We start from the raw sequence: 24,776 nt of genomic DNA, 5'->3' as shown, positions 1-24,776 counted from the left end.
TGCCCTTGAGCTCAGAGTTCCCCTTGACTGTGCCTCCTGAGTTAAATGGGTTAGAAGACTTGCATGACCTTGCTCAGCTATACATATCTTTTTGAATCTATGTCTTTTTGGTGGGTTTTTTTTGAGACAGGATTTTGCTGTGTAACCTTTGCTGACCTGGAACTCACTCTGTAGACCAGACTGTCCTGGAACTCAGAGATATGCCTCCCTCTGCCTCCTGAGTGCTCGGATTAAAGGTGTGTGCCACTACCACCCATTCTGTTATCATGTCTTCACAATTACCCAAGATAACCACACAGTCTACATGATGGAAATGAGTGACCAACTGGATCTTTTCTTTACTGACATTAAAGATTTCTATTACACTAAATTGGAAACTCTAATTGAAATAGATTGATTTCCAGGTGAATATAACATACAAAATTTCAACAACATGAAATAAATGTGTAAAAAGAACATCAGTAGCAATGTGACTGAAGCAGGTATAAAATGCCACCCTAAAACAACCCCTTGACCAGATCGATAGGATTCTAACAGAGCTCCAGAGAAAAACTAACAGTAAAGTTACTTAAAATACTTCTTGACATCTGGGTAGTGGTGACACAGGTCTTTAATCCCAGTACTCTGGAGTTCAAAGCAAGCCTGGTTTTCAGAGTTCCGGGACAGTCAGGACTACACAGTGAAACCCTGCATCAAATAAAACAAACAAAAAACCTTCTTGACATGAAAAAAAGAAGATTCCCCCAACTCTTAGTGTTACCTGATATTAAACCAGATAATAAGTGGATCTTGGTGGCATACTCCTTTTATCCCAGCATTACGGAGGCAGATATAGGTGGTTCTCCATAAATTCAAGGCCATCGTTGCGTATAAAGGGAGTTCCAGGAGAGCCAGTGCTGTTACACAGAGAAACCCAGCCTTGAAAAAAATAAAAAATAAACCTCACCATATATTGATACAACCAAAAAAAAATGCTGACTGATGTGATCATTTAAAATTTTTTCTGAATTGGGCAAGGTGGGACACACCTTTAATCCCAGCATACCTGAGACAGAGGAAGGAAGATCTCTGAGATTTTGAGGCCAGCCTGGTCTACAAAGGGAGTTCCAGGAAAGCCAGGGTTACAAAGAGAAACCTAACAAAAATATTTTTTTCTATTCTTAACTATTTCATACTCACACACATATATATTCATACTTCATGTGTGTTTGTGCCTGTGCACCTCAAACACTGTCCACTCTCACTTCCTACCTATCTACTATCCTAGTCCGCAATTCCAATAAACCCCTGTTGTGTTCATCTCCATTCATTTTGCTTGGGACCCACTGAGATTATCCAGGGCCATCTGTGAGACTGTGGGTTTGGAGCTATGTGTTGGTGTCTGGTTGGCTCAGCAGAGAACTGCAGCTAAAGGCAGTGATTCTTCTATAATCCATCCATAGACAACATTTGAGAGATAAAGGTAGGCCCTATGAGCCTTTCCTTTTCCTAAACTAATTGTGGTCTAGTGTGAGGTCCATGCAGGTCAGTACAGCTGCTGTTGGTTACTGTTTACAACAGCTGTGTGGAGTCTAGAGAATGGCATGTCTTAGTCCTTCCTCCTCTTTCTCTTCTTATTCCCTTCTTCCTCCTCTTCCTCAATGTTCTCAGAGCCATAGATGGGAAGGTATAACTGACGTTTTTAGCCCAGGAATCACATACCTTACTTATTTTCTGCATTCGGCACAATGAGTTTCTGTGCTCACCCCTGCTTAAAAAAAAAAAAAAAAAAAAAAAAAAAAAAGCTCTGTTTTACTGTTTTATCTCAAAGCACCTTTAGCATGAGTCACAAACTTGTCTGAGTTAGTGAAATGACAAGACCACCATTTAATGGTGAGAGCTGTACAGAGCGGGATGAATTCAGCCCTGGGCTGTTAGGGATGGGCTGACCACTGACTTGAGACACCTATTTCTTTTCAAAATCCAAGTTCCCGATATGATTCTAAGTCAAAATTGCAGTATTTGGTTTTGAGGTGTCATGTTTGTGTTGGCGATGGAACGCTGGCATCTGAATTTAGCGGGTTATCGTCTGTTGTAAATATGTAGCCCGGGAGGCTGGTAGTCAAGTTGAGGTTAGGTTGCCTGTGTTTTATCTGAAGGGCTCGGAACTCACTGTGGGGTCAGATACCGGGGTGCAGCGTCCTCCTAGATCCAGTTCTGGTCTAGGCTGGCAGCAAGCATGTGGGGAGGCTGTGCAGAGCGGGTCCAGGGCAGCCTGACAGCTGGAGCTGTGTGGAAGGCAGCCTGAGACCCAGTGGGAAGGACGAGTCTAGAAGGGCGGGGACACACAACCGGAAACAGCCGCTGGGTGCTGAACATTACGTGAGTGTAGGGGAAGAGCGGAGAAGTGGGAGGAGTTAGTGGGGTGACGTGAACGGAAGCTGTGAAACCCAGGGAGAGAGAACTGGGAAGTGGAGTGGAGAGCCAGACAGAAGTGTCAAGTGTCCATTTCTGTAGGAGCTCGGGACCCTGCACGGTGGGGAACCGCGTGGTGCAGACCTGGGAGCGGAGGACACGGCGGGGTGTCGCGGGGACCCGAAACCTCCCCGGAGCCGCAGTCTCCGCGCCGGGCGGCCTGGGAAAGTCACCAGTCAGCAGCGCAGTGGCGGGAACCGCAGCCCGGCGGCCCTGGAACCTCCCAGGTCAGAGGAGCTGCGGGGCTGGGACACGGGAGGGGAGGGATCGGGGTGCGAGCAGTTTCTCTGCTGTTCATGAGGAAGCCGGCTCCGAAGTTCTGCTGTGGGTGTCTTCCCTTGTCAGTAAATTTTAGGTCATATGAACTGGACTAATCCTGATTCTTTTTTTCATTGATCTTCATTGCCAAAATATTATACAAATTATGTAGTAGAATATTTGAATTTATGTGTTGATATTTGCAAACATGGTTCTTTTTGCGACGGTGGAAAGGGCAAAGCTCTTTAAATTTGTGTTTGTCCAGGCTAACTTCCATGTTAAACCACTTTCCTCTTCAACAGATTAGCATAGAATTAGGGACTTGGACTCCCAGAGAGCTTTTATATATTGGTCATGAAAAGAACACCTGTAAATGTAATTGAATCGGAAAGTATAGTTTTTGCAAGTTGCAAGGCTATGGCTGTAAACATTAACATTTAAAAGTAAACTTTTTATCCACCATATTATTTTTTCATCTGAGACGTATGCACTCTGATGTAAATACAGTCTTCTAAAAAATGTCTTTGACAAGCTTGGTGGCACACACCTTTAATCCCACCACTGGGGAGGCAAAGGCAGATGGACCTCAGTGAGTTGGAGGCCAGCTTGGTCTCCATAGTGAGTTCCAGGACAGACGAAGATTCATGGTGACACCCAGTCTCAAAAAAAAAAAAAAAAAAGAAAAGAAAAGAAAAACGAAAGCATAGAGCCTGGGGAAGCACAGTATGCTTTTTTATGGTATTAAGTCATAATATTTTCTCTGTTAGAAATGGCATTATAAGCCACATGGCGGTGGTAGGCACGCCTTTAACCCCAGCATTTGAGGCAGAAGCAGGTGGATCTTGGAGTTCCTTGCCAGCCTGGTCTACAGAGCAAGTTTAAGGACAGCTGGGGCTACACAGAGGAACCCTATCTTGTGTGGGTGGGAAGGGGGAGAAAAAGGAATTGAAAACATATTAGAAGCATCTCTTAAATAATTATAATCACTCATCTACATCAGAAAGATATCTACAATGGTCTTTTGTCCCCTTGGTCAAAGAAAATCTCTCTGTCCCTAGACACATGACCAAACTGTTTTTGGTTTGGTTTGGTTTTTGTTTGTTTGTTTGTTGTTGTTGTTGTTGTTGTTGGCTCTTGTGTTTGAGATCTGAATTCATTGTCTGGCTCAAAACTGACCATGAAGAGCAGGTTAGACTGGAACTCATAGTTCTACCCACCTCTGTCTCACTTTGGCTGACATTAAAAGTGTGCACCAACACAACCTTTATAACTGTTGTTTTATTTTCTGGTGTGTTGACAGCCAGTGTTGTGACTGTGGACTTCTCCCAGGAGGAGGGGCAATGCCTGGATCCTGCCCTGAGGGCTTTGTACAGAGACCTGGATGTTGCAGAATTAGAGCAGTCTGGTTTCTGTGGGTGAGAACAGTTTGCTTGCAGTCTCCCTTGCTCCTCCTCAGGGTTTCTTGACACACTAAGCTGCAAGTGTGTATCTTTTTGAGAGATGTGAAGCTTCTTGGGTCTGTGATAAATTCAGAATGTCACTAGTGTGTGATATTTTCATCCCAATCATTCAGTCCCATTTCTGCCCCTAAGATTTGACTGAGCTGTGATTGGAAGTGGCATTCAAGTTACACTAACTGAAAATGCTTTCTAATTGTCTTCAGTATTCTGACATTGCATCACAATTAGGGAATCACTTGTATGATGTTGTATTTAGTTTTCTCTTTATCCACTGAGCACAATACTGTGTAAGAAATCCAGGTGCTTCCTGAACAATCTCTTTCTCTTGTGCAGGGCTCACTGGTCACCCAGACCTGCTCACCTGTGCTGCAGAACAAAGTGGCCTGGAAGGAGAGAGGAGACAGTAGCTAAGGGTCCAGGTATGGTGGAGACATTGGTGAAGGAGTGGAAAGGGGATTAAGTGAATGTGGAAGTGGGACATGAAATCAGTTTTGCCACATTCTGTTTCACTAAAAATATTTCCAGAGAGTTCCACTAAGAAAGATCTCCTCAGGATTTTCCTATTCTAGGCATGAATTTACTCTTCCTGTGAGTGACAGTGGTTGTAAGTTCTCCTCCAAGATCCATTACTTCCATAACTGTACTGAAACTGGCTAGGTGTCCAGTACCAGGCATGATTTCCCTCTTCTTGAGAGGGTCTTGAGTCCAACTAGTAAGCTGTTGGTTACCACCTAGTTATGTGTACCACTCTTGCACCCTTAGGGCTATCATGCCATGCAGATTATTCTTGTGGTTCATAGGTGTCATAGCTGGGCAGGACTGTTGGTTGGCTCCTTCCTTTGAAGCTTGAATGTTGCCTTCTGGTACCATGAAAGCTGATCCACAGGAGGAAAGTTTTACGTTCTGACCCATCCCGAGTCCTCTGAAGTGCATGGCTTCTTCAACAGGAACTCTCCTTCTACCTCTGAGAGGCAAACCTGGATGACAGCAATAGGCTACAATGTTTTGGGACTCTCTTAGACAGCTGTGACCAACAGTTTCAAAATAGGCTTCTCATGCCTGTGTTATTGTTTTTGTTAGAAAATCTATGGCTCTTGTGGGATCATTATCAGCTCAGGTGGGAAATTTTCATTTACACTCTAAATGTATATGCTTACACAGACTTATATGTATTGTAGGCATATTTGGTGAATGAATAATCGTATGATTCCTTATGACTTTTTAGACATCCTTGCTGTTATTGTACCCTCCTCCTTCTTCTTTGTTTATTTCTGTCCCTTCTCCAGAGTTAAATCCTCACCCCTGTTTTCCCATTTCCCCCTTCAGACACTTGGTCCCTGTTACTCCATCTCTATTACTCCCCCACACCCCACAGTGATCTCTTCTTACTTTTCTGGTTACTGCAGTCACTCCAGGTTGTGGACTCACATCTGAAGATTTGGAGCTAGGAATTTCCTATGAGAGAGAACACGCAGTGTCTGTCTAAGTCCATCCATTTAGCTGCAAAGCTCATGATTTCAATTTTCTTAACAGCTGAATACTATTCCATAGATTATATGTACCGCATTTTCACTATCCATTGTCAGTTGAAGGTCATTTAGGTTGTTTCCATTTTGTAGCTATTGTGAGTAGAGCAGCAATGAACATGGCCAAGCAAGTATCAGTGAAAGTAGGATGTTGAGTCCTTTGAGAATATGCCAAGGAGTGGAGCAGCTGGGTCATGTGCTAGATTTATTTAACTTGAGGAGTTATTTATTTAATTGAGGATACTCCATATTGATTTCCAGAGTGGCTAGATATTTTGTTGATAGGGTTTTCCCTATGTTTTTGTTTCTGATGATGCTCTTGGATAAATGGTAGTATTTTTCTTCCTTCTCTGTGAGAATTAGTGGTTTGCTGTCTTGCCTGTGAATGATTATATCCCAGTTCTCCTGTATTTATCTATTCGTTACATGAAATTTGTTTCCTGTCGTGTAATGCACTTATGTCTCCATCAATTATAAGAATTTTTATGGATGCAACAATATTGGTTTTGGGTTTTTTGTTTTGTTTTGTTTTGTTTTTTTGGTTTTTCGAGACAGAGTTTCTCTGTGTAGCTTTGACCTTTCCTGGAATTCACTCCGTAGCCCAGGCTGGCCTCGAACTCACAGAAATCCACCTGCCTCTGCCTCCCAAGTGCACCACCACCAACCAGCGTGCAACAATATTGTTTACAGTGATTTTCTCTTCAGGCTTTGAATGTCAACCCATGCTCTCCCAGATTTGGGATCATTGTTTGGATACTTGATCGTATTGTGTTGCTTGGGTCTTTCATGTGGTTTGACATTGTTCTCTAACAGCTTTCACTATTAATTTTTGCCTTTTCCTTTTGACCCCTTATATGAAAGGGCAGCAAGTCATCTATTCCTTGTTCCTGAAGGAGAAACTCAAAGAAAAGAAACAGAAAGAAATGGCCGATTCTCCAGTAAGCATGTCCCAGGTCAGTGGTCATATCCACTATTTTTCTAGAAATGTTATATATTCAGACATTCTAAGCCTTTAATTTATGCTTCTGAATTTTTTAATTTTTTTATGAAAAATTTTCAAACAACAACAATAAAAAAAATCACACACCAAAATTAACCAGACCTAAAGAGTATACAACTCAATGTACTTTTATGCAGTTAGAGTAGTCATTGGAAACAGAAGCTCTGCAGCCTCAAAGGGATTTTATACATTTTTCTATCAAATATGTTTTTATGAATTTATCCACCACACACACACAAAAAAAATCTGTGACAGAATTAGAGCTCGAAAGGCACTTAGCTTTATATCCTTTTTCATACCTGGTGTTCATTACCTGCGTTCAGTCCCTGATAATTAACATTTCTTGTTCTCTCTTCTCCATGTTCTGCTGTGCCCACACGTACATTTTTTCCATATACACATATTTTTGGCTAGATTCTGCATATGAGGAAAAACGTGGTTTCTTCTTTCTGACACTATCTGACTGCACTTAATATTACATGTTTTGAGTCTATCCATTTTCCTGCAAATTTTTATTACATGTTTCTCTTCAGCTGTATAGTATTCCATTTTATATGTTTACCATTTTCATTATCCATTGACCTGTTGATAGGCAATTAGGTTGATTCCGATACTTTGCTATGGTGAATAATGCAGCATTGAACATGTGGTGTAAATATCTCTACATTGGGGTGTGGAGTTCTCCGGTTATGTTCCCAGGAGTGACATTGTTTGGTCATACATTAGTTCTCTCTTCAATTTTTCTCAATAACCTCCAAATTGATTCCCACAATGGCTGTATTAATTTACACTCCCCCACATACACCAACAGTTAATGAGGGTCCCTTTCTCAAAACATTCTCCTTAACAATGGTTGTCAGGTTACTTGATGACAGCCGTTCTGCTGGGGTGAGACAATATTTCAAAGTAGTTTTTGTTTGTGTTTCCATGATGGCATTTTAGAGATCCTGAAGACTTTTTGCAATATTTATTGGCCATTTGTGTATATGTCTTTGAAATTTGTCCATTTGGTTCATTTGCCCATTTGTTGACTGGCAGTTTTATTTCCTTGGTATTTAATTTATGTAATTGTTTATAAATTCTAGGTATGAGCCCCTATCCAAAGTGTTGCTGGTACAGATTCTCTCCCATTCTGTGGGGTGTCCGTGTGCTCTGCTGATTGTTTCTTTTGATAAACAGAAACTCTTTATTTTCATGTAGTCCCATCTGTTGATACTTGGGTTAGTTCCTGTGCTGGTGGTTTTCTTTCTAATCCATATGTTCTTGCCCATCCCAGTATCCTGATGGGTATTCCCTATATTTTCTAGGTTTCTGTGTGTTTTCTGGTTTTAAATAACGTTTTTTTATACATTTTGAATGGATTTTAATATAAATGAAAGATAAGAATCTAATTTCATTCTCCTGCTGGATCCAGTTTTGCCAGCACCATTTGTTGAAAAGGCCATATTTTTTTTTTTGAAAATAAGTTTTTATTGATTCATTATGAATTTCACATTATGCACCCCAGTCCCTCTGTATCTGCCTTTCACCTTTGTAACGTCCTCCAAAGGAAAATTTAAAAAGAAAAATAGAAAAGTAAAAAAAAATAGAAAATACAATAATGATAATAATAATAATAATAAAGAAAAAAACAAGCAAACAAAAAAAGAACACTTTGCTCTTCCATCTTTCCTGCCTCTCCATCATCTCTTTGTCATTTGTCTTGTGGCATTGGGAGCTGTGCTGTGTCACTCAGTAGACTCTTTTGTCCATACGCCTTTACTTGCAAATGATCATTGTATATTGAGTAAGTCAAATTCAGGACCTCTAGATTCTGGTACACCATCAGTACTGGACCATCACCAAAACGTTGTCTCACATCATGGAACATGGTAATCCTAAGACTATGGTTCCACAGGACCAATCCCTTCACTCATTCCAGCAGGTCATTGATAGGGTAGATATTGGGGTATGCCAACTTAAAGCACTGGATGTGTGCCTGGGAGGTAGCTGAGTTCTCATCCAGGCCTCAGATGAAGGGTGGGGCCAGCTTTCCAAATTGTGTGTTGGGGGTGGGGCTCCACTATGAATGGCAGGCCAGGGTCCTTGAGCCTCTATCCCAGGGCCAGTGAGGGGCATTGCTGGCTCAGCACAGCCTTTGGACTTCAACAGGCATGGTTTGCATGGGCTCCTGTAATAACACAGGCCATGGACATTAACACAGATCTCAGCTACAGCAGGACCATGGACCCAGACATAGAAAAGGCCATATTTTTGTAATGTATCTTTTTACCTCCATTGTCAAAGCTTTTTGATAGCTTTATGGTATTCTTTCTGGATTCTGTATCATATTCTGTTATCCTCTAGTCTATTTGTATGACCAAACCAGGCTATCTTTATGACTACAGCTATACAATATAATTCCATGTATCTATACCTATAGTACTTTTCTCCACTCTGTCCTTCCCATATTAATTACCTTTTCCCAGGGGCTAATATCTCACATGAACTTATGACCTGTAATTTTGAAAGTATTTCCACTTCAACACATGAACAAAAAAATATGTTGATGCCTAATTGCTATAGAGGATGAACTATATCTTTATATATTAGTGAGTGAGGACTCCTGCGTAATCTGTCACATTTCCTTGAATCATGGTTATAAAAAATCGAGTATTGAGGCTGGTTGTTGGTGGCTCATGCCTTTAATCCCAGCACTCAGGAGGGAGAGGCAGGTGGAGCTCTTGTGAGTTCAAGGCCAGCCTGGTCTACAGAGTGAGTTCCAGGATAGCCAAGGCTACACAGAGATACCCTGTCTCGGGGGGAAAAAAAATGAGTATTGAAACACATGGAAGAGTTGTCACAACACCTTAGCAATCTGTGGAATTAAAAGAGACATATCTTGGTTTTTAGTACTAAATAATATTTGGGTCCTACTACTAAAAATTTAAGCACACTAGACAATGTAGAACATAGCTTGTACCTGTGGCTTGATCCTACCATGAAAATGATGTTCTTGAGTATAGATTCAGATTGTAGTCTGTTTGTATTTCTTTTTGGTGTTTAATATCACAACAGTGATGATGTGTCCATGTGTTTGTTGACACCTGCTGTCTATTTGTCTCAGGAGAATTGCTGCTCACATCACTCACTTGGTTAGGGGGCTCAATGGTAACTTCCCAAACAGAGATCAGGTTTCTGGTTTTTCATTTTGTTTTTTGAGACAGGGTTTCTATGTGTAGTTCTGGCTGTTCCTGGAACCAGCACTGGAGACCAGGCTGGCCTCAAACTCACAAAGGTCCCTCTGCCTCTGCCTCCCAAGCACTGGATTAAAGGCATGTACCACCACACATGGCCTGAGATCAGTATTTTTTTTATTTCTCTTTTTCTTTTTGTCCCAAACAGGATCCCACTGTGCAGCCCTTTCTTGCTGGGACATGTTTTATAGCATTATGTGGAATGCATCAGTGATAATGTCTGGAGAGCACTGACTGATTGATGTGCATAAGCCATGACATATGTTGCAGAATGAACATTCCTCATGATTGCCTTCCTCTAGTCAGTTCCTGTGAGAGTCATGGCTCGACTCCCCTGTGCTGAAGCTGCAGTGTTTGAAAGTGGAGATTTGGGGAATAGGCTCTGTCTGACCTGCAGGTTTGCATTTCCATCCCTTACTCATGGGTCAGACAGAATAAAGGAAGAATCATAAGCACTACTAACCTGAAATCTGTTAGACAATACAGCATAAGTACTAAAAAGGAACACATTGAGGACTACAAAATTCAAATGCAATAGCTCAGATTTTCTCCTGAGCCATTCTTTGAGCTATATTATGTTTGCAAAGCACTGAAAAGTGACAATAATTCCCATAGAATTTAATATCTTCATTTACTCACAGGAAATCTATGTCACTTCTGAATTATGTTACTTCACAATAACTACACTTATGTATACATACTTAGCTGCAATTTAAACATTATTAGACATGCTGTCTAATGGACTTTTGGACTTCCCTCAATTTTTACAACTCTTTTGGAATGAAATATTCTTCAAATCTTCTGAAATTGCCATTTGTCTAAGTTGCCCAATGCCTATTTCCTAAGAAAATTTTAGATTATATCAAATGTGGCTGATGCAGATTTTTCTGTCTGCACTAGCTAAATATTCTTATAAAATATTCATAATCTACTTGATCTTATATATTAATGCTAAAATTGATAGTAGACAGTGTTATTACACTCTTATTGTGGAAAAAAACAAAATGTTTTGTCTATAAAGTCAATCATAAATTCTGCCTTCCATACATGCCCCTTTTCTCTTTAATAGAATGAAATTGGATCTAGAGTTTAAACATCCCAACTGAGCCTGTTATAATATAGTCATATAAGGCCCAAGTACACACAGAATTGATTTGTGTCAGTATTTTAGCATGGTCTACAGATCCAGCATTTAAAACATATTTCTTCCTCACAAATTTTCCTTCTGAGACTTGTACACTATGATCCTGTGCAACATAACACAGGATCCATTACAGATAGATAACCCTAGCTGGATCCATTACAGATAGATAACCCTAGCTGTGTGTCTTGTTACAGGGATATGCTTGTAAGACTATTATGTTTTCACAGAGTTGGAACATTCATTGTAGAATGTGACTACATTAGAAGTCATCTTTTTGAGTAATTATTTTCACTCATCTACATCCCTAATTTCCTCAACTCTCCTTATATCCAAGAAAGCACTCTGCCCGGGATCATGTGGTCAAACTGGACTTTTTCATTTCAGGGTCTGTTGACTTTCAGGGATGTGACTGTGGACTTCCCCCAGGAGGAGTGGGAATGCCTGGACTCTGCTCAGAGGGCTTTGTACATTGATGTGATGTTGGAGAATTACAGCAACCTAATCTCTGTGGGTGAGAACATTTTGCTTCTAGAGTGTGTAACTCATCCTTTCTATGAACTGACTTCATAGGTTATAAACTCTCTGTTAAGCTGTTTTGGAAACAATGAGAAACTAGGGAAATGTTTGGTAGTAGGAAAGAACTTTTTCATGCAATTCAATTTTTTCTTTCCATTTTCTATGTTACAGGTGTCATGCACCACTCATTTTGGTTCCTCAATGCATTCAGAAACTTAGTATGGTATAATATTTATACTCATATCTTAAAGCTCCATGTCCATAGTTGTAGCTGACATGGTTTTAATTGTGACAAAAACTCAAGATTTACAAACTTAAAATTCTGAATATGCTAAAGAAAATATGCTGAAAAAAGTATGCTGAAGATTCTGACAGGAAATAGCAATAGGAAATCATTCCTAGATTTATAGTAGAATATTTTAAGGTGTGTTACTTTTGTTTATGTTGCATTTGTTTAACTCTATGAAGCTGCACTACTGTGCCTGTCTAAAGCACCGGATGGATGGTCTAATAAAGAACTAGCCAATAGCAAGGCAGGAGAAAGGATAGGCAGGGCTGGCAGGCAGAGAGAGTATATAGAGGGAGAAATCTAAAAAGAGAGATCTAGCAGCCAGAGGAGGAGGACTCCAGCGGCCAGCCACCCAGCTACACAGCAAGCCACGGAGTAAGAGTAAGATTTATAGAAATAAGAGAATGGGAAAAGCCCAAAGTAAAAGGTAGAGGGGATAATTTAAGTTAAGAAAAGCTGAGTAGAAACTAAGGCAAGCTAAGGCCAGGCATTCACAATTAAGAATAAGCCTCCACGTGTGACTTATTTGGGAGCTGGGTGGCAGGTCTCTCAAAAGTCTAAAATACCAGCAACAACATAGATTCCTCTACTTTGTGTTCTTTTCATGTAATGATCACAGTACTGTCTTAGACTTCTGTATTCTTTCTAAAAATTTTATCATGGGTCACAGAACACATGGATTATTGTATGCAAGGTTGGCCTGGTCACCTGTTCAGAGCAAATGAGATAGTCCTGGAATGTGGAGAAGAGAGAGTAAATACTGTAGTAGAATATTTTAAGGTGTGTTACTTTTGTTTACGTTGCATTTGTTTAACTCTGTGAAGCTGTGTTAATGTGCCTGCGTAAAACACCTGATGGTCTAATAAAGAGCTGGCCAATAGCAAGGCAGGAGAAAGGATAGGTGGGGCTAGCAGGCAGAGAGAATATATAGAAGGACTAATCTGGAAGAAGAGGATCAAAGAGCTAGCAGCCAGAGGAGCGGGGACTCCAGGGGCCAGCCACCCATCTACACAACCAGAAAGCCATAGAGTAAGAATAAGACATACAGAAGTTAGAAAATGGGAAAAGCCCAGAGGCAAAAGATAGACAGGTTAATTTAAGGAAAGCTGGCTAGAAACTAAGCCAAGCTAAGGCCAGGCGTTCATAATTAAAAATAAGCCTCCATGTATAAATTTATTTGGAAGCTGAGTGGCTGAGTTTTTTAAACTCCCAACAACATTTTGGCCTTCCAACGTGGGCCATATTTCCATGTAGGGTTTAAGAAAACAGAAAAAAAATGGAGGAGTTATGGCTCCTTTAAAAGTTTTGGCCGGACCATCTCTGCTGGTCACCGAGCCCTTGAGCTAAGTAGGAACAAAAAACTAAGTAAAAACACCTTGCTGCAGTGCAAGCACTGGCATTCTAGAGTTCTAAGAAGGTTTATTGCATGCAGTTTTTGGTCTCCTACCTCTGACCAGGACTAGGGTTTTAGGCTTGGCTTTCATGACCGAAGAAGTGGGCAGAGCAAGACAAGAGAGCCATGTGGAGAATCAAGGAGTACCTGAGCAGTTTAAAAGTTTGCTTGTGCAGTCAAAAAAGACTAGAGATACGCAGTAAAAGAGATCCAGAAGGAAAAACCTCTAAGCAGATTTCAGGGTGTTTAACAATGGGTGTAGGCTTAAGAAAAGGAAAATGGTATAGTCATAGAAGAAAAAAAAGAATACTTTATAAAATAAATTCTTTAAAGAGATTAAAAAAGAATAAGCCATGTAAAGATGGGAAATACATGGGTAGTTTGGATCCTATATGTGTTGATTTTGAATTTTTTTACTGTTGAAAAGACAGCTGCTAGGACACATGGGATTGTGAACTGGACTGCTAAATTGAACCATTCTAGATATTTTAGGAATGCCTTAACTTTAAAGAAGTCAAAAAATATATTTGTCAAATGGAAATCAAAAATGCTTTGGAGTTTTTTTCCCACAGATGAGAGGCTGTGGATTCCTTCAGGGTTAATATGGATCAGGTTTGATCAGGCAAGACCTCCTGAAACTTGACAGGTGATATCTATCAGCAAAGGTTACTGCTGGTCTTCCCAGGACTTGGTCATTATCTCAAAATTTTCTCTCTAGGACCTAAAGATAATTCATCCACACACAGCAGAAAGAAGCATGGAGAAACTATGCCCATATTCCCATGAATTGGGGGGTGTGGGTGGCTGTTGGTTATTTGGTGGGTTGTAGATGTTTATTATCATTTGGGAGAACATAGAATATTGATACAATTTTAAAGTTATTTTTGTTACACTGTATATGTGTTTCTACTCTTGTTTAAGGTATTGTATCTATGCAGTTCATTTAAAAATGTAAGGTGAAGTTCTAGTTTTTGAAAGGTATTATAACTATATAGGACAATCAGGAAACATAGGTTAGTAGTTAGTCTTTTATAACAATCAAACTGGTAGATATGTTAGGTATGATTTCCAGATCATATAGAGATACATTTTATATAGATAGATGGTTTTCAAACCTTTCAAAGACCTACAGAATATGGCATTTAAAATGTTTTGTTAACTTAGGGCTTTTCATGACAAAAGCACATCTGCTCCTGGTAGCACTAATTTATCTCAGAGAAGATGATGGGCATTGAAGATACTCCTATGGAGTTTGCTTTCATTGTGGCAAGATTAGCCACTGGGCAAAGATACTGTTCTTGCCTCTGACTGCTGACAATGTGCTGAACAGACCGGACGTGCAGGACAGACAGGAAAAAGACTTTAACTTTGCCAAAACAAGGCAGGACAGTCCTTCAAAATTCTGTATCACAGAAAAGTCTGCCAGATATTCTGCAGGACACAAAGGAAAGTGACTGACAAACTTTGCCAAAACAAGGCAGAACAGTTCAAAATTCCTGCTTCATAGAAAAGTCTGCCCAATACTCTAGGCCTGTAGGCTAAAGATGGATGCCCCAACATTGCAAAGGAAATTTGGGTGACTTTCCAGGCAGCCAGATGTCTCTGGTGTTAGATAATAGTACTTCCTTCTGAGTCTTTGATGGAGTTGAAGACTAAATAGTTATATTTGCATGTTTTCCTAGTTATGATAGAAAGTAAGTTAGGTATAAAACTTTAGATTCACTAAGACAGGATAGATAATGCATTATTTTCTTTGAATATGCTAACTACAAATGGACTGAATATTGTAAATTAATTCTTACTTGATAAATGCTTTTGTTATGTTAAAGTTAAAACTTTTTTTTAGTCAAAAATGAGTAAATGTAGTAGAATATTTTAAGGTGTGTTACTTTTGTTTATGTTGCATTTGTTTAACTCCATGAAGCTGTGTTAATGTGCCTGCATAAAACACCTGATGGTCTAATAAAGAACTGACTAATAGCAAAGCAGGAGAAAGGATAGGTGGGGCTGGCAGGCAGAGAGAATATATAGAAGGAGAAATCTGGGAGAAGAGGATCAAAGCTAGCAGCCAGAGGAGGAGGACTCCAGGGGCTAGCCACCCAGCTACACAACCAGAGAGCCATGGAGTAAAAATAAGACATACAGAAGTTAGAGAATGGGAAAAGTCCAGAGGCAAATGATATAATTTAAGGAAAGCTGGCTAGAAACTAAGCCAAGCTAACGCCAGGCATTCATAATTAAAAATAAGCCTCCATGTATGAATTTATTTGGGAGCTGGGTGGCAGCCCCCCCCCCAAAAAAAAGAGTGAAAAACTACCAACAATAAAACACAACTAGGGTAGGCTAGTAAATGAGCAGGACAACAGTAATGGCTTCCAGTGAAAGAGAAAGCAAGAGCTGAGAATGTTTTGGCTATGTTCAATTCCACCTGAAAAGAGTCCTGATCATTAACTGACTGTAGTGTCCTGGTCCCAGGATGCATCCTGTCTGTTGTAACTGTTAGAAGGCATTGTGTCCATGGCACCTGAACTATGGTGACAATACTAGTACAAAATGAAATTCTATTTGACAATGCTGACATCAGATTGGAATAATTTTACAAAAATTTAAGTCTAAAGTGAGTCCATGAAGTAGGATTATTCTTTAATTGTCTTCCTTGCATGTATGTCTTCTTATTACATCCTTCATTTTCTTCCCAGTGGAAAATACACAGACATCTTTCTGGGAGATAATCCTAGGAGCCGGTGGACAGAGTGGACTTGAGAATAACCCTATGAGGAAAGTTAAGAAACACAGCAGTGTGTGGAGCTCAGACAGTGGAGGATAGAAATAAGCAATAGCTGCCCATGACAGCCCTGCCTCAAAGGATCTAGAGCCTCTGGTGCCTGGACGAATACTGTCTTTGCATTCATTACTTTTCAAGAATCTAATGCCTTGCTTTAGAAAAAAAATAAAATAAACCCTTTGATGCTTTTAAGTAAGACTTTAATCTTTAAAGAGATTGGGTCTTCTGAACAGTATTTCTCATTGCTTATCACTTAGTAAGTACAAACACTTGTAAATCTGGGATTGGATTAAACTCTTTATCAATTTCTGAGATGAAATATTTAAAAAGAGATGTGTGCCATTAGACATTTTTGATAAGGAGGAGATATCCATTACATCACACACCCTTGAAGGCTGTGAGGCTGTTTTTATGAGAATACATAAAATTACACTGAAAGAAAAATATTTAAGTAGTTGCTGGTTGACTTATCTTAAGAGAGATCTTAGAAACAGTCTTTTATCAGATGTTTAATCTTAGAACAAGCCCTATTAATCTGAACTGTACTCATTTCCAGAGAACTTTTACATATGTGATCCTGTCCATCAACATGTGAAGACTGAAAAGGAGTCTTGTCAGTGTAATGAGCTTGGCAAAGTGCTTCATGACCCCTCCACAAGTGCGTTTTATAAAACAAGTGAAACTACGGAAAATGCTAATAACAGCAGATGCAGTAATCACAGCGATGCCTCTATTGACTCATCAAATCCACATAGACATGAACACATCCTCCCTGGAGAAGAACCTTGCAAATCTAAAGACTGTGAGAAATCTTTAAATTTGTGTTCCAACATTACTCAAGATCAGAGACTCTTCACTGCAAAGAAGGAGCACAGGCAGGGAGAATATGATGACTATTTCAGCTCTACATACAGTCTTTTGCAACAACCAATCTACATTGAAGAGACACCACACCAATGTGAGAAATGTGGGAAATGCTTCAGAACTGCCTCACACCTCTCTGTACATCAGAGAATACATACTGGAAAGAAACTTTACAAGTGCAACAGTTGTGATAAATCCTATAACCAGTGGGCAAATCTTAAAACACATCAAAGAATTCATACTGGGGAGAAACTTTACAAATGCAAAGAATGTGGAAAGTTGTTTCCTCAGGCCTCAGCACTTAAAAGCCATCAGAAAACACATACAGGAGAAAAGCCTTACAAATGTAAGGAATGTGACAAGTCCTTTGCCCACTGTTCCAGTTTCAGGAGACATCAGAAAATCCATACTGATGAGGAACATTGTAGTTGCCAAGAATGTGGCAAGGTCTTTCATCAGCTTTCACATCTTAAAAGCCACTACAGACTCCATAGTGGAGAGAAGCCTTACAAATGCAATGAGTGTGGTAGATCCTTTCCCCACTATTCATCTCTTAAATGGCATCAGAAAACTCATTCTCTAGAGACATTTTATAAATGCAAAGAATGTGGTAAGTCCTTTCTAGAAATATCACATCTTAACAGGCATTACAGAATCCATACTGGTGAAAAACCTTACAAGTGTGAGGTATGTGACAAATCTTTTACCGTGAATTCAACTCTTAGAACACATCAGAAAATTCATACTGGAGAGAAATCTTACAAATGTAGGGAATGTGACAAATCCTTTACCCGGGACTCACATCTTAGAAGACATCAGAGTGTTCATACTGGAGAGAGACCTTACAGTTGTAAAGAATGTGGCAAATCTTTTACTACATGCACATATCTTAGAGAACATCAGAAAATTCATACTGGAGAGAAACCTTACAAATGTGGAGAGTGTGACATGTCTTTTATCCAGCGTTCAAATCTTAGAACACATCAGAGAGTCCATACTGGAGAGAAACCTTACAGATGTAAGGAATGTGGCAAATCTTTAACTACGAGCTCAACTCTTAGAGAACATCAGAAAATTCATACTGGAGAGAAACTTTACAAATGTATGGAATGTGACAAATTCTTTACTCATAACTCACATCTTAGAATACATCAGAGAATTCATACTGGAGAGAGACCTTACACTTGTCGGGAATGTGACAAATCTTTTACTACATGCTCATATCTTAGAGCACATCAGAAAATTCATACTGGAGAGAAACTCTACAAATGCAAAGACTGTGACATGTCCTTTCTCCGAATTTTTAGTCTTAAAATACATCAGAAGACTCATACTGGGGAGAGATCTTACAAATGTAAAGACTGTGACCTATCTTTTAATCAGAGTTCAGATCTTAGAAGACATCAGAAACTTCATACTGCAGAGAAACCTTACAAGTGTCTGGAATGTGACAAATCTTTTACCTACATGTCAAATCTTAGAACACATCAGAGTGTTCATACTGGAGAGAGACATTACAGATGTAAGGAATGTGACAAATCTTTTACTAGTTGTTCTTATCTTAGAGCACATCAGAAAATTCATACTGGAGAGAAACTTCACAAATGCAAAGACTGTGGCATATCCTATATCCACCTTTCAAATCTTAGAAGACATCAGAGAGTTCATACTGAAGAGGAAAATACTGTTGTAAATCATGTGACATAGCATTTATATGGTATTCTCTACTTACAAGCCCCAAGAGTATACATTATAGAAACAAAGACAAGAAATTTGTGAAAGCCTTTAATGAAGTTTTAAATCTTACAAAATATCACAGTTTATATTCAAATAAAATTCTGCAATAGTAACTATGAATTATTTTTAATTTGTGTGGGTGCTTTGTCTACAAGACTTTCTGGGCACTATATGTTTGTCTGATGCCTGTTGAGGCCAGAAGAGGGCATCACATTCCCTGAAGCTGGAGTTCCAGACAGTTGTGAGCTATTGTATGTGTTGAAAATTGAACACGGTGCTCCTCTGGAAGAGGAACCAGTGCTCTTACCCTCCAAACCATTTACCCAGCCCCTGGGAATAACTGTAATAAAAAAACATTTATCTTGTTCAACATCCAAAAATTGATAATAATACCAGGCATGGTGCTGCATGTCTTTAATCCCAGCACTCGGAGGCAAAAGAATAAAGATCTCTTGAGTCTGAGGCCATCCTGGGCTACATAGTGAGTTCCAGGAGTGCCAGGACTACATAGACTCTGTCTCAAAAGAATAATAATGACAAAATTACTAACAAAAATGTGACAAACTCTTTAGTTTTCTGCTGTGGATATTGCTCTGTGTAAATAAAATGCTGATTGGCCAGTAGCCAGGCAGAAAGTATAGGAGGGACAAGTAGAAAAGAGAATTCTGGGAACAGGAAGGCTGAGTCAGGAGACCAGCTGCCGCCATGAGTAACAACATGTAAAATACTGGTAAGCCATGAGCCATGTGGCAAGGTATAGATTTATAGACATGGGTTAATTTAAGATGTAAAAACTAGATAACAAAAAGCCTGCCACGGCCATACAGTTTGTAAACAATATAAGTCTCTGTGTGTTTACGTGGTTAGGTCTGAGCAGCTGTGGGACTGGTGGGTGAGAGAGATTTGTCCTGACTCTGGGCCAGGCAAGACTGGAAAAAACTCCGACTACAGTTTTCCTTCTAAATGTGCTGTACATCACAAAATTCATAGTTCTGAGAAAACATAAAAGGTACACCATATATAATCCCTATATCTTGCTGTTCATTGTAAATTACAGTCACTAAATTCATTGAATTTATAAAATCCTTTACCCATAAAAGAAAACACAAGAAAATGCTCTAGTAAAGTCTCATTTTTTGTTCACTTTCAAAAATCTTATGCTAGTGTTAAACCTTACAACTAGCAGAAGGTGAGACACTGTAATAGAGAGAAGCTGTGCATGTGACATCACAGGCATGACACTAACAGTTTAGAAACCCCCAAAACTCTGGATGGTGGTCCCTGCCTTTGTTGTAGGAATTTAGCAGAATGTAAGGGGTAGATATTACAATGAACAGCTATTTTATAGGAGTACTTAGACCTAGAAGAATCCTTGTGGAAAACAGTGATTATTTGCTGAAGGGACATTGCAGCCATCCCATGACTTTGGTCACAAGACACCTTAGACACACCTGAGGATCTTGTATTATTGTGTATTGCAAACAATACATAATAAAGGACGAGAGTCATGGGGGCATGTGATGCTCTCTTTTAGTAAGACGTATAAATTAGATTATAGATCTTGGTATGAGGAAATACTTTGTATAACTTTCAATAAATATGCCTTCGCATGGCTGTTCAGGGTTCAGTCAATCAGACAAGGTCGGACCTTCCTGCTGCCATAGAGGCCTTAAAATTTCATGCCTTCTTTCTTCAACTGACCCATGCTACAGGATACACCCTAGCATTTGGTGACCATGGTATAGGGTGTGAGAAAAGAAGTGTCCAGACACCCCAAGACTGGAAGTAACATATGTCCATAGTAGTAGTCAAGACTCTAGGACAGGGCAGGAACATGGAGAATTTAAATTCTCCCTCTCAAGTGTGGCAACAAGTAAAATGACTCCTGAAACAAAGGATAAATCCAGGAAAAAGAATCTTCCCAGTAGAGAAAGAAAAAAGAAAGGAAGTTTAAAAAAAAAAATGTATCTTCAGAATAGAGAAATGTGAAAGAACGGAAATGAAAAATTTTTCCCTCAGAGCAAGAATGACTCAATATTAAAGGTCATTATATGGGAAATGTTTTTTGTTTTTGCATAATAATAATAACTTATCAATGGTCCCTTTGAGGGAGAAAGAAAAAAATTAAAACAAGCCCAACTTCTATTTAAAAAAAAAAAAATCCGGGCGGTGGTGGCACATGCCTTTAGTCCCAGCACTCGGGAGGCAGAGGCAGGTGGATCTCTGTGAGTTCGAGGCCAGCCTGGTCTACAGAACAAGATCCAGGAAAGGCGCAAATCTACACAGAGAAACCCTGTCTGGAAAAACCAAAAAAAAAGAAAGAAAAGAAAAGAAAACAGTTCCAGTCAAAATACTAAGCCAATGCTGTTTGAATTTCCAGAGGTATTATTCAGTGTATGGAGGATGTTCTCCTCTCTTGATTGTCTAATTAATGTTTAAATGACTTTAATTTTCATAGTAAATGGACTAAAAACAAAACTCATGATTTTAAACTGTAATATTGGGTATTGGGTATGCTCTTGTTTGTTTATCATTTCATTACTGAAAATATGGATCTGCTCTTTAAGTTGCTTTCTGGAAATTACATTCTATAAAATGTAACTTATTAAATAATGTGATTACTAAGGTAAAAGTTATAAAAATTAATCTCTTACTGATAAAGAGCTGGTAGTAACTATTTAGGAGAAATCAATAATAAATACCCCAAAAGTAAAAGACTTCAGTTCATAAAAAGAACTGAATGGATTCTTCCCAGCATAGTGAAAAGAGCACCTTTTTCTGGGGTTCTTACATTCTATACTAATGCAAATAAATTAGGACTGGCTGGTTATACAGCAAGAAACACAAGTAAAGTGATTTGAAGTCCATATGATTCCATTAAAACATCAGAGTTGTATGCAATTCTAATGGCTTTATTTGACTCTAATGAATCTCTTGATATAATTACTGATTCTCAATATGCAGAAGGGGTTGTATTACATATTGAAACTGCTGAACTTATTCCTGATAATTCAGAATTAACTTTGTTATTTGTACAATTACAACAGGCAATCTGAGAAAGGAATTGCCCACTTTATATTACCTATATTTGGTCCCATACTGGAATGCCTTGGCCATTAGCAAAAGGAAATGGAGAAATTGATCAAATATTAATAGAAAATTTACTAGAAGCTTCAGAATTTCATAAAAAATGTTGATAGTAAAGGCTTTAATAAATTTTCCATAACCTGGCAATAGCTAAAAAGATTATAAAAAATTGTCCTAATTATTCTTTGTATAATCAAATTCCTTTACCTACAGGAAGTAATCCTAAGGTTACTCAAAGAAATGAAATTTGACAAATGGCTATATTTCATTTAGCAAAATTTGGAAAATTAAAATATGTTCATCATACTATTGAAACATACTCTGGACTTCAATGGGCATCTGCCTTAAATTGTCAATAGGCTGATTCTGTAATTACACATTTATTAAAGACAATGGCTAATACAAATTAAAATTGATAATGCTCCTGCTTATGTTTCCAGTAAAATAAAGTATTTTTACATATTATAACATAAAATACACACATACATATATATATGTATATATATATCATGTAATCCAACAGGACAAGCAGTTGTTGAAAATCTAATTTCACTCTAAAAGAGATGCTTATAAAACAAAAGGAGGATATAAGGACTCCCAAAGATAAATTACATAATGCTTTACTAACATTAAAATTTTTAAATGCTAGTGAGTCAGGGACAACAGCTGATGAAAGGCATTGGACCATAGGAAAAAACTGCTGAATTAAATATGACTGTGTACAAGGATGCCATGAGATCTTCATGGAGAATGGGGAAGTTGTTACGATAGGGTTGAGGTTATGCTCGTGTTTCTGCAGAAGACAAGAAGTTGTGGATGCTATCAAAATTAGTTAAATTAGACATGAGCAAGAGAAGTCTCCCAGATGCCTTGGCTGCTGATATGGATAGCATATCTCTAGGGAGAAAAATACAGAAAGCCTTTAAAGCAAACAGCTGATCTCCTACATGGGGACAGCTTAAGAAATTGGCTGAAGAAGGAAAAGCAATAGTTTGGCTGGCTTGGGAACCTTTGAATGCTACAACATTGTTCCTTGCTATGCTGTCTGTGGTAACTGTACAGGTAACAGGGACCAATCATACCTACTGGGCTTATATTACCAATCCTCCAATTAACAAAGGGGTAAGTTGTGGAGATATGAATATTTCTGTTGTGGTCAATGAATCCTCTCGGCTACCTGGTCCTTATGACCACAGAGGACCTACTAAGCCTGAGGAAGAGAGTAAGGTAACAACTTTTTCTACCATCACAGCAGCCGCACCTGAATTTACTGCTGTTTCAGCCAGTAAATGTGATTCCAAAATCACTACCCCACTTCTCAGGCAATAGGCAGGCAGGCCTTCTACATCCCACCAGATATGCATCCTGCCAATGCCACCAAATGTAGTTTTTAACAAAATCGCTATCATTCTATTTACTAATAAAGACTCAGAGTCAGAGGCTAGGGTGAAAACCTGCTAGCTCAGAGAGGTTGAGGAGCAGCTAGCTGACCTTCCCTCTTTGAAGGGACTTCAGAAACAGAGAGTGTCTCTTCCACCACTCCAAACCAAAAAGGACCACTACACTCAAAGTCCCTCCCTACTACTTCCTACACATTTCTCTATCATTTTCTGGATGCCCTCTGACTCTCTATGCTTACTATCTGTAAACTAGTTGTTGACCCCACCTCCTGACCCAAGATTGATTTTATTTAATTAATGCAAACGCAAACTCAAGATTCACAGTGTGACCATATATCCCAAAACAGGTGATTACAAATTATTCCTTGGGAGTACAATGAAGTCCTATTTGTATGAATAATGTTAGAAATCACTGTCTAAAAATAACTTTTCAAATTTGGCTATCTATATTTAATCATAATACTACCCAGGATTTTCATAATAAATTTTATATGCTTTATTCATCTGGTTTTAGAGGACAGGAGATTAATGCTGCTAGTTCCATAAATCTACTGTCTTGTGAGACATGTGTTACCAACAAGGAATCTGACTGGGTACTTTGGCAATAGCGTAATGGTAAGAAACCTCAAGTGCTTACTGATTTTTCCAAGGAGACATCATTGATTGGAGTCCTTATAGCTTCCCTCAAGAAAAATATTCTCAGTCAGAATTAAGATGGCAGAAGTATAGTTTTAATGGAACTGTGGAAATTACCTCTATTGTTAATGAACCTATCCAATAGCATGGAGTTGGGAGGTCAGGCCCTATGTTGCACTTTGGCAATTTAGTTCAGACTAATTTATGGAAATTGGCAAGTGCCTTACACCCTCTTAAAATATGAAAAGGAATATAAAAAGTGAAGGACCTGTTTGATAAGAACTTTAAATCTCTAAAGAAAGAAATTGAAGAAGATATCAGAAAATAGAAGGATCTCCCATGCTCATGGATAAGTGGGATTAACATAGTAAAAATGGCAATTTTACCAAAAGCAATCTACAGATTCAATGCAATCCCCATCAAAATCCCAGCACAATTCCTCACAGACTTGGAAAGAAAAATATTCAACTTCATATGGAAAAACAAAAGACCCAGGATAGCTAAAAGAATCCTGTATAATAAAGCAACCTCTGGAGACATCACCATCCCTGACCTCAAGCTCTACTATAGAGCTATAGTAATAAAAACAGCTTGGTACTGGCATAAAAACCAACATACAGACCAATGGAATCGAATTGAAGACCCTGACATTAATCCACGCACATATGAACACCTGATTTTTGACATAGAAGCCAAAACTATACAATGGAAAAAAGAAAGCATCTTCAACAAATGGTGCTAGCATAACTGGATGTCAATATGTAAAAGATTACAAATAGGTCCATATCTGTCACCATGCACAAAACTCAAGTCCAAGTGGACGAAAGACCTCAACATAAATCTGTTAAACTGAACTTGATAGAAGAGAAAGTAGGAAGTAATCTGGAATGCATTGGCACAGGAGATCACTTCCTAAATATAACATCAGCAGCACAGACACTGAGAACAACAATTAATATATGGGACCTCTTGAAACTGAGAAGCTTTTGTA

General features: G+C 38.9%; 1 protein-coding gene across 3 annotated transcripts in view; it reads left to right on the top strand.

The window, feature by feature from the left end:
* The first annotated feature begins 4,458 nt into the window (after nucleotides 1–4,458).
* LOC131894214 (zinc finger protein 54-like) overlaps nucleotides 4,459–24,776 on the top strand; it is a 47,677-nt gene continuing 27,359 nt past the window's right edge. Inside the window, exons 1-4 of one of the 3 annotated variants that reach the window (XM_059244454.1) lie at nucleotides 4,459–4,591; nucleotides 6,560–6,651; nucleotides 11,463–11,589; nucleotides 16,618–18,777. In XM_059244454.1, the coding sequence (XP_059100437.1) occupies nucleotides 6,622–6,651; nucleotides 11,463–11,589; nucleotides 16,618–18,632 (2,172 nt within the window). In that variant the 5' untranslated portion in view covers nucleotides 4,459–4,591; nucleotides 6,560–6,621 and the 3' untranslated portion in view covers nucleotides 18,633–18,777. Of the gene's footprint in view, nucleotides 4,592–6,121; nucleotides 6,652–11,462; nucleotides 11,590–16,617; nucleotides 18,778–20,576; nucleotides 20,587–24,776 lie in introns of those variants that run through there. The other 2 variants (XM_059244465.1, XM_059244446.1) reach the window with 2 other exon arrangements.

The sequence above is a fragment of the Peromyscus eremicus genome, chromosome 1 (genome assembly GCF_949786415.1).
Source record: "Peromyscus eremicus chromosome 1, PerEre_H2_v1, whole genome shotgun sequence".
Classification (NCBI taxonomy): domain Eukaryota; kingdom Metazoa; phylum Chordata; class Mammalia; order Rodentia; family Cricetidae; genus Peromyscus; species Peromyscus eremicus.
This window is presented reverse-complemented; position numbering and strand designations above follow the sequence as displayed.